The sequence below is a fragment of the Gordionus sp. m RMFG-2023 genome, chromosome 1 (genome assembly GCF_954871325.1).
Source record: "Gordionus sp. m RMFG-2023 chromosome 1, tfGorSpeb1-WG-v2, whole genome shotgun sequence".
NCBI lineage: Eukaryota > Metazoa > Nematomorpha > Gordioida > Chordodea > Parachordodidae > Gordionus > Gordionus sp. m RMFG-2023.
In genome coordinates, this window is record NC_088775.1 from 86,469,054 (window position 1) to 86,480,720 (window position 11,667).

The 11,667-nt window shown below is 27.4% G+C and overlaps 1 protein-coding gene across 1 annotated transcript; it reads left to right on the top strand.

Annotated features, from left to right (window-relative positions):
* The first annotated feature begins 6,178 nt into the window (after positions 1–6,178).
* LOC135931431 (protein disulfide-isomerase A3-like) lies at positions 6,179–11,251 on the top strand. The gene is made up of 14 exons (XM_065468529.1): positions 6,179–6,413; positions 6,457–6,544; positions 6,585–6,705; positions 6,749–6,847; positions 6,891–7,005; positions 7,048–7,158; positions 7,204–7,304; positions 7,347–7,368; positions 7,509–7,718; positions 7,760–7,862; positions 10,065–10,193; positions 10,542–10,621; positions 10,688–10,745; positions 10,838–11,251. Exons 1-14 carry the CDS (start codon positions 6,271–6,273, stop codon positions 10,943–10,945), a joined length of 1,488 nt encoding a protein of 495 aa, XP_065324601.1. The 5' UTR covers positions 6,179–6,270; the 3' UTR covers positions 10,946–11,251.
* Positions 11,252–11,667: the final 416 nt, after the last annotated feature.

An 11,667-nucleotide genomic window follows, 5' to 3' on the forward strand; every position in this document is an offset into this window, starting at 1 on the left:
ATATGAGAAATATTTTGATTCACTATATTATGGATTTCAAAATTCTTATAATATTATTTATAATTTTCTATAGTTGGAATTTTTTTTTACGTTTCTTTTGAACCCATTATTATAATATTTATTTATCGCACGTATATAAAACCTGTTGGTTCGCAATGTGTTTTAAAATTATATTTTTTTAAAAATTATTATCCAAAATTAAAAAACTTTATATTATATATTTTTTAAATTATTATAAATGTTAAAATCATTATTTAATATAAATTTTTTAGATTATAATTTTCCTCGCCAAATATTATGTGACAAAAATTTTTAGATATTGTATTTGTGAAAGGTTTGTTTGTTCTAATCATGTAATAATATAATCAAATTATATAAATAAATAGAAAGAATTAAATTCAAATTTTTATCCATTGATATATATATAATAAATGTAGTATCTATAAGATGATCATGATTAAATTAAATATGGCATTAAAATATAAAATTTGTGTGTTAAAATAACTTTTAACTCGTTACTTTTTTGAATGTAACAACAAAAATTAACTAGTCGCTTTTCAGGTTAAAATATCTTAAATATTTACAAATATCTTGTTCATTATCTTTATTTGATGAATTCTAAAATTAAAATTACTCTTTATTAAATAAAAATCTCACTAACATCTAAAACCACTCTAGAACCTTTGTTTAGACAAGGAAACCTTATTCTTAGAGATAAACTACGAAATTAATTCAAATATAACCATCTTTAATATAAAAAAATATAAATAAAATTATATCTAAATGTATCACTAAAATAAGATTCACTCTAGATACTTCATTATATGTTGTATAATTAATTTTATTATATATTATATAGGCAGAGCTAAAATAAAATACATAGTCTTAATATAACGTCATTAAGTATTTAATCTTAATAATAATTTTATTTTACGCTATGAAACCTGTTCCACTATATTTTTTTATAAATAATATAATATATATTATAAATATAAAAAATATATATTATTTATTACTAAGTAAACATTTTATGAAAAAATCTTAAAGAGTATCGAAAATATAGAAAAATAAAAATTTAAATATTATTTTTCATTAAATTATAAAAATATAAAAACTACAAAACAAAAATTAATTTCAGGCACCCCGAATATTTATTTTTTTAATTTTAGGCCGGACCCGGCCCAAATTTTTTTAAAAAATAAATTTTTCGACCCGGTCTGGATTATTTAAAAATATATTACGGCCTGGCCCGTCTCTACTCCATCCCTCCCCTACCATATATCTGGTGGCTGAGACTTAGGACCGGATTTGTAGATCTCTTATAAACTCGTTTTTAGAGTATAATATATTTAAATAAAGAGTTAATTAAAAATATGCGTTTTTGTTTTAATAAATTTATAAATATTTCATCCAGATCAAATATGATAAATAGTGTAAAACATTGATGATTATTGTGTGTTTTTCCTTAAAATTACAATAGCGTAATGATGACGTGTTAGTTTTCTTTATTTGCCTTGCTCAAGTTATTAAATAAATATAAATATTAATTAAATGAAGCCAAATATTTTGTGTTGCGTTTGGGGCTACGACCGCGAGCGGTTCTACCGTGAGATAGGGTGTGGGATCGACAGAATTCGTGGGACCGGGATTTTCAGGTTGGTTGACGTTGGGACCGGTTTTTATCTTAGTCATCATTCAGGATAATTTTAGTAATTTACTTTATTGTTTAAATGTCACAATTCACAAAATAATAAAAACTGCGCACAATAATTATTCATAAAAGAAATGTATTTTAAATTTCACAAAAACAGAAAAATCATTAATGGTCAAGAAAAAGGTATTTTTCCAACCTCTATAATTTTTAAAACAAAGAGAAAAAAATAAGGTTGTTATATAATCGTGATACATTAGAACCAGTTTCAAATGCAATATAAAAATAAGGTATAATATCAATTTCATAACAAAAAAAAGGAAGATGGGAAAACAAAAGAAACAAGTGGAGAAAAACGTTAAGAAAAGAAATAAGTTATACGGGACAAGTGGGGAGATAGAACATAACACTCCTCCCCGCTTAAATACGACTACCCCGGGCGTCTGCGCCGATTTAATTCCCTAATCGAAAAAAAACCCGGCATCGCCGCACCGCTGAGTTAGAGTGGAGTTACTTACGAAAGTAAACCCTACCTTAAGTCAATAAAATAAACAAAATGGCATTCGCCGCACCGCTGTGTCAGAGCGGATTTTATTACGAAGGTTAACCCTAGCTTAATTCCAAAAGAAACCAAGACGGCATTCGCCGCATCGTCGTGTTAGTGCGGATTTTAATTTAGAAAGTAAACCCTACCTTAATTTTAAAAAGAAACCAAGACGGCATTCGCCGCACCGCTGTGTTAGAGCGGATTTTAATTACAACTAAATTTGAAACACGTGGAAGAAATAAAAAAAAGGATTTGTTACATAACAGGTGGATGACCACAAAAAAAAAATTCATGTAAAATACAAATAAAATGATTAAAAAAAATAAATAAATAAGGGTGTTTTATGGAAATACAGCATTCTCCTCCCCGCTTAAATTCGGCTACCCCGGGTAGGGGGTCTAAACGGTCATGTGGGTGCCTCCTCGTATTTTTGTGGGTTTTTTTGGTTCGTAATCGATACGTCTCGTCCTTTGGGTTGGGGAATCTGAGAGTTCTTTCTTTCCCTTCGTGAGTGAGCCGGTTGTGATGGATTTGTAGCCTTCTGGAACAACTTCGTACGGAGTGTTGTGGTTTGGGTGGTCGTCTATCTTAGCGGGATTTTTGATGGCTTTGTGACGATAGGGGATTAACGACTCGATCCGCTGTTGACCAAGGTGATACGGCGTTTCGGACTTTTTAGCGAATAAATCGTCTCAAGGGGTCTCGGTGCTTGGAGAGTTTGTGGGGTGAGAACCTGATATTTCCCGAAGGAGGTTTAACGGACGTGACTGTAGAGCAGGTACGTTTCTGGGTTTGGCGGTGGGAAGTATTTTTATCTCTATTTTACTAAGAAAGTTCCCTAAGGTATCCGAATATCTTTGTTCTAATGGTAGCTCTTTTATTTCAGGAGTCTCGGCTGTAATATCTTGTATGATTCTGGGTATTTCATTTAGTATATCCTTTCCGATTATGGAGGTGTGGTTGTCATTTGTTACTAGTATATTACCCGAATATGTGCTGTCATGGTAGTTTATTACCGCAAGGAAGTGTCCTATTGGGTGAATGGCGTGACCCGAAAATGATTTTAGTATTATGTTAGTGTCTTTGAGCGGGATAAATTTGAAAATCAAATTATAAGTTTGTTTACCAATAATGGATACTTCTGAGCCAGTATCTATTTCCATTTTCAACGGTATATTATTTACTTTTATCGTTACCTGGAAAGAGTGGTTTTCATCGACATCTGTTTCCTTTGTCATTACATTTATACGTCTGTATTCTTTATTCTCGTCCTTCTTAACATCGGGTAGTGCTTGGATACCTGGTGGGTAGGATATCGTCGAGACAATTGGTTTTGGGAGTAACATTTGTGGTGTATAATGTGATGGGTTATAATAGTTTATTGTTTGTCTCATGGGGCAATTTGACCTGTAATGTCCCCCGTTCCCGCATTTGTAACAAGTAGGGTTATCATTACGTGGGAAATTTTGACGTGGGGGTTGGTAGTAATTATCATATGTTTGCGGGGTGTTTTGTATATGAGTATACTTTATGGGTACGTTTTTTTGGTTGCTGAAGGCGTTGTTCGTTGGATTATTTTGGTTAAGAGCTTCGGCCATTTCCCAGGTTTGAGCAATTTTTAATTTTCCTTTAAAAGTTTCATTATCGGATGTGATCACCTGACCACGTATTCCGGTGGATTGTATCCCTGCTCCGAATTGAGAGGACAAGAAGAGGTCCCAGCTGGGGCCTAGATCGCATTGCGAGGCCAAAGCTATCAAAGCTTCTGCTTATTCAGTAATCGTTTCGCCATCTTGCTGGATGCGTTGACAAAGCTTGTTGATCGATAGTCCTTTATTGTTATTATTGTTCCCCAGAATCGTTTTTACGTCCTCTATTGAAAGTTCTATCATAGGTCTTGGTGCAAAAGCTAACTTTAATTTTGTATATAGGCTGTGACCACACGATGATAAGAATAAGGATAATAAATTTGACTCAGGCTGATGTCGGTGGATGAGCATAAAACGTTCGGGGTAATGGTCCGTTGGCTCTTCCGGGTCGTAGAATATCGAAAGCACGTTGGGCGCCAGTGTTGCGTTGTTACGATCGCGAGCGCTTCTACCGTGGGATAGGGAGTGGGATCGACAGAATTCGTGGGACCGGGATTTTCAGGTTGGTTGACGTTGGGACCGGTTTTTATCTTAGTCATCATTCAGGATAACTTTAGTAATTTACTTTATTGTTTAAATGTCACAATTCACAAAATAATAAAAACTACGCACAATAATTATTCATATTAGAAATGTATTTTAAATTTCACAAAAACAGAAAAATCATTAATGGTCAAGAAAAAGGTATTTTTCCAACCTTTATAATTTTTAAAACAAAGAGAAAAAAATAAGGTTGTTATATAATCGCGATACAATCATTCTTGAAACTGGTTAGAACCAGTTTCAAATGCAAAATAAAAATAAGTTATAATATCAATTTCATAACAAAAAAAAAGGAAGATGGGAAAACAAAAGAAACAAGTGGAGAAAAACGTTAAGAAAAGAAATAAGTTATACGGGACAAATGGGGAGATATAACATGACATTTTGTGCCTAATTTAACCCAAATTTCTAATTTAAAATGAAATTAGTTTATTTTTGTTGAAAATAGTAGGCTTTAAGTTTAAATAAATCATGGTACAATTTTATATTTTCTAAATTTCCTTCAATTTAACATCACACTTATAATAATCTTAAAAATTTTTAAAACTATATATCAAAATTTAACGCGTTAATACAATTTTAAAGTAATATAAAACTGGATATAAAAATTTTAAATGTGTTATAAAAAAAATAATAAATATAAATTGTAATTGAAATTGATATAAAACAAAAAGTCAATATATTATCAATTTTAAAGAATATATTTTATTATTCATACAGCACTTTATTACAGTCTAACTCTTACACATAAATAAAGTTAAAATGAAGAAAAAGCAAGATTTAAAGTATATATCTATATATATTATGAATACATAATTTTATTATTCATGGAATATAGAACTGGAATAAAATATATGCGCAATAAATATAAAAACAATATAGTTTTATTAAAAAATGTAATTTTAAAATATTATTAGCGATTAACAAGAAAATTTAATAATCAGTTACCTTGATTCAAATTATTTATATATAATATTAGCAATTTAATAAATTAAAAAATAAAATAATTTTTAACATAACTTAATATTATATCATTAGTATGATTCAAAATTGTTATAATATTATATTATATATTCAAATGTTTTTTTATATCCAATTAACTTTTACAATTAATACTTTAAATATTTGATTTATAGCCTCCAAACAATACCAGCTAATATAATTATAGATAAAAGACCTTTAAAATGTAAGGTACACTACAGGATGGTCTCAGACCCGACGGTTTACCTGAACCCCCCTGGTCCAATGGGAAATCACGTTATTAGAAGCAACCTGCATCTCCTCCTTTCCTTCATCAATTAATTCAAAACCTCTTACTTGTGGGGAAAATAAAAATTTTAATAAATATTCAAAATTAAATAACTTTTTATTTCAGCCAATATTCATATCAACTAACGGCAATTTATTACAGTATACGTATTTTTTTAAAAAAACTTAATCACGAAAAATTTTTAACATAAACGAAAATCGCGAATCTTTATTTATTAAACAAAAACTTTTTAAACACTTGTTTTTTAGGTACATATTCATCATATTAAGCTCTTTTTAGAACCTTCGATACTTATAATATATATTAATATATTTATCTTTATTTAGTAATTTAATATTACTACAAAGTCAATTTATAAAAAACAAACACTTTATATGGATTTATTTATTTCCTTGACACAGCTAATATAATATTACAAATAAAAGTCCTTTAAAATATAAGTTAAAATATTTATAATATTATATAAATCAATTTTATAAAAAACAAATAATTTATGTGGATTTATTTATTTCCTTTATGACACGTTTTTTGTAATATTTTGGCCAATTGTGAATCGACGAATTTTATTATATTTTCAATTTAATTTATCATTCATTTTCATTTATATAAGATGGAATTATACATAAAATTAGCTTCCTTGCTATTTCTTCATTTAGTATTTGCCGGTGACAATAATGTTGTTAAACTTGACCCGAATAATTTTGAACAAGAGGTAAGTGGTGATTTTAAGCTTGTGGAATTTTATGCTCCTTGGTAATTTTATACATAAATTATTTTAAATAATACTGAATTGCAGGTGTGGACATTGTAAAAAATTAGAACCGGAATATAATGCTGCGGCAGACCAACTTAAAAAAGATGGCTTACATGGATTCATAGCCAAAGTTCTTAATTTTCTTTAGGATATAATTACAGTAATAATAGGTTGATTGTGAAGCAAATGCAGATCTTTGTAAAAAACATGATGTTTCAGGTTATCCAACCTTAAAAGTATTCAAAAATGGCGTTTATGATTCTGTCATTTCTGATATTCCAAGAGATAGATGTTAATATTTTTTTTGTTTTATATTTTTTATATATTTTTTTAGCTGGCCTGATTAATTTTATTAAATTCCACACAAGTCCAAGTTATACTGAAATAACTAATAAAAATGAAATGGGATTAAAAGATGAATATCAAATAGTTGGTAATTTTTTCATTCATAGTATTAAAATAACTTATTATATTAGCATTGTCTACAAATGACAAAAAATTGGAGGATTTTAAAAATTTGGCCAAACACTATAAATCTAATTATAAATTTGCCATTGTAAAGGATCCAAAAATTATAGATAATTTAGAAGAGTATTTAAATTTATTTTGAAAGTTATTACTAATTTCTTTTAGCAAAATAGTAATTTATGCACCAACTGACTTGCGGAACAATTATTTGCCCAACTCATATATTTCTAAATTAACATCTTATAATGAAATGAAATCATTTATCGACTCCAAACTGTATATTATTTTTTAAATGAGTATATTTTAAAATACATTTATTAGGCCTGCTTTTGGTGATCCTAGAAATATTCAAAATTCTAAACTATTTAATGAACCTTCTTGTGTTGCATATTATTTTATTGATTATAAAAACAATCCAAAAAGTATTTAATTTGATTATTATATATAATAATAATAATATTTAGATTCCAACTTTTGGCGTAATAGGTAATTTATTAAAAAATAAATTTTTTTTGAATGATGAATTACTATTTATGTGAATAAATATGATACTCAATGATAGGTCTGATTTATTATTATGATAGCTAGAATTGAATGTGTTAATTTGGTTTATTATTATTTTTCAGAATAATAAGAGCCCTGTATAACAATAGCATTGATAGAGCTAGTTTATCTATGGGTGTTAGTCATTTTGTTGAATTGGCTCATGAAATGGAACTATTTGGATTTGATGTTCCAACAGATCATCAACCAACTTCTGAGAACATGAAGATTAAACCAAAAATTGGATGTTTCAATAATAAGGGGCAGAAATATGTCATGGAAGAAGATTTTACGTTAATACTTAACATTATTTTCTTTACTTTATTTAATATAGTGAATCTAATTTTGCAGAATTTATTAAAAAGTTTTTACATGGTGATATTAAACCTCATTTAAAATCTGAACCAATCCCTGATCCAAATAATGCTGGTGTTAAAGTAACTTAATTTCTCTTATATCTGATATATATATATGGTCGATTGTAGTATTTCTTATTAAATGTTGTCTATATACTAGAGATCTGCAAAGTTAGGCCCAGCCCGAGTCCGCAGACTCGTGCCTAATTTTATTTAAAATGATCGGGTTCAGGCTGGGCCTAATATTTTTTTAAAAAATTCAGGTCGGGTCAGACTTTGGAAATTTTTTTTAAATTTATGAATTTTTTATGTAAAATAAAAATATTTGATTTTATTTATTGAAATTATTTTGAGTAATTATTAAAATTAATTACTCTAATAAATTTGGGCAGAGCTGGGCTGGTAAATTTTTTTTAAAAAATTTGGGCTGGGCTAGCAAAACTTTTAAAAAAATGTCAGGTTCATATCAGGCCGGCAAAATTTTTTTAAAAAAATGGTCTGCAAAAATTAGGCCCGATGCAGATCACTACTATATACTATGTGATTTATAAGTTATTCAATTTACAATTACCTCTATAATTAATTTATAATGATATATTATTATTAAATGCAATAACTTTATATTCAAATAATATTGTATTTTAAATAAGATAACTTTTATAACATTACAATAACTTATTATATTATAAACTGAGACAACATATCTTAATTTTCCCCAAGTTCAAGTCTACATTGGTAATCATATTTTGGACTTGAAATTTTTAGTGTTTCTATTATTTTATTAGAATGTATTTGAACTTTTCTTTTTCTTCCATGTTGGAAAATAATTTAGCTTCTTTTATTATTCCTTTTCTCTATTGGATTGCTATAAAATATCTGCATTAATATATAATGCTTACTTGATAATTTATATGCTTATATTGGTGTTTTGCTTCTTTGTCTGTTGTAGAATAATTTAATTATGGCTTGTAATATTCCTGAGTCCTAGGATATTACATACACTAGAGACCTGCAGGCCTAGCCCAGATATCCAGGCTGGGCCATATTTTAATTTTTTTAAATACTCTGGCTAAGCTGAATATTTTAAATCACCATTATTAACTAGAAGTTAAAAATAAATATATCTATTTAATAAAATTTGGGTGGACCTGAAAATATAAGACAAAGGCCAGCCAAAAAAAATTTTTAAATCAGGGCCAGGCCATGAATGGTACTTCTGCAGATATCTGACATATGCTATTGTTAATTTATCTCTATTATTATATTAATATATTTATTAACTGTTCATATTAGTTTTTTGCTTTGCCTATTGTATAATAATTCATTTAGTGCTATTAAGCCTACTTGTTAATCCATCTCCCTTACCCTGTTTTCACAGTTAGTGCCCTAAATATACAAAAAATGATATTTACAATCATTTTTATATATGTCACTACAAATTTGTGTTAAATGTTAGGCAATGTTATTATTATATTTTTGTTAGTTAGATGCACTTACTAGTAATATTAACTCTATAAATCCTTATTTTTATTTATAATCCCTGGTTTTTGGAACTTTCTATGTGGCATTTATCTTAAGGATTTTAAAAATTCTTTTCTGTGGATTCTAAAAATTTCATTTTACGATCTAAAATAACTTTTTTTCTTTGTTGTATTTTGCCATAAAGTATTTAAACATTTTATATTTTTTATTGAATAGTCAGAATCATCAGTCAATATTTTTATTGTAATTTTTTTCATTGATAACATATGATGAAATGAGTTGATTATTATATTTTATTGCTACCTTGATTTTATATATCATTTTCATATTATATATCTGCCCATAATCTTATATATCATTTTTGTATTGTATATCCACCCAATAAAATAAATCAAATACTTTTTTTTATGTAGCGCTTGTTTGTGGAATATTCTTTACATCTATATATCTAATATAGTCCAAATGAAATTCTTTTATAAATATTTTTATAATGTCACCCATTTCTAAAATTTATTTAATTTTTTTAAAAATAATTTCTATAACTGTCTAATAGTTTACATAACCCATATACTTTATCCACAAAATTTTATATCCATTATTTTATATGGTCAATGGCTTTATTATTAAATGCTGTCTATATATACTTTTTTATAATTAATTTACAATGATAGCTTATATTCAAATAATATCTTATTACAAATAAGATAGCCTTTATAACATAATTCAAGAATTTTTTTATATTATATAATGAACTGAGTCTAAAAATTTAACAATTTTTTAAAACTTTTTGATTGTTTATAGGTAGTAGTTGCTAAAAATTTTGATGATATTGTTAATGATAAGACCAAAGATGTTCTTCTCGAATTTTATGCACCCTGGTGTGGACATTGCAAGTCATTAGCTCCAAAATATGATGCATTGGCTAAAGAGGTATATTTTATTAATAATTATTATCTAAACCAGGGTTGTTAGTGTTTATCCTGCAAATTTTGCTTGTAGATGGCATGTTTTAGACATATTCTAGTGAAATCTCTAGGCTTGCACAATATTTTTCTAAATATTGTTAGTCCTTTTTAAAAAACAACAGACTTATATATTTAAATGTCTTTATTCATAATGAAATCTATAAACAAAGATGAGACCCTTATTAAATTAAAGAATTGGCATTTGCAAGGAATTATAATAACTAAATGGATCATTTTGAATTTATAAAATTGTATACTTTTTTCAGGCTCAATTTATACATGTTAAATTGTTAATTTTACTCTTTAATTTTAGTTAGAAAGTGAACATGATATAGTCATTGCAAAAATGGATGCAACAGCTAATGATGTTCCATCGATTTACAAAGTTCAAGGGTAATATCTTTTAAACAAAATTTTGATTACAATAATATTTTTCTCTATTTTAAACTAAATGTTTAGATATCCAACTTTATATTGGGTTCCTAAGAATAAAAAAGATTCTCCCATTCCATATGATGTAAGTCTTCAAAATATTGAACCTATTTCAAATTATAACAATTAGTTTTAAATTCTAAAAAAATGTATACATATTTTAAATAAACCAAATAGGGTCCCAGAGAAACTGACGGAATGGTGTCCTATATAGCCAAACATGCTACAGATGAATTGACACATGTGGACAGAAAAGGAAAGCCTAAAAAGAAATCAGAATTATAAATTATTTTTATAATTATATCTAGAAGTATTTTTCAAAAGATTAAATCTGTTTAAATATTTATATCTTACATTTAAATATATATAATATGAAAGCGGTTTCGGGGATTTATTTAATTATGGTATAATGTATATAATATATATTTTTTAAGAACATTGTAAAATATTATTTGTAATTTATTTTCCAGCTGACATTTATTTTACTTTCCTCTCTTTTTTATATGAATGCATATATTTTTTTACAATTTGATACAATTTTATAAATATCAAGAAAATACCAATAAATGTGACATACTGTGATGATCAAAATTTTTTGCAATAAAAATATATAATATATTTAGTATAGGCTTGCTTAAGTTCCAAATCTCCTAATATTTGAATACAAGTTATTGGATTATGAATAGAGGTTATTGTGAATTATTTAATTCTAACCATTGACATTTCTCCAATTTGTTGACTTAAACATTACAGACCCAAACCGTTATTGGCTAGTGATAAGTGCTGTTAAACGGCCTGATTACTTTAGCCTAAATAATGTTTGTAGGTTTCGAAATTTGGAAAATAGAGGTCCAAGTTCTTCTACCACCTATGTGCAAAATCTCCAGGCTTCTTAATATTGCTTTGGGTGCTATCTTTATAGCGCCGATTGACAACACTAGCCATGCACGTCAATTTTCTAAACCTTAACCATATTCTATCAAAAATAAATAATAGTGCGTACAAAT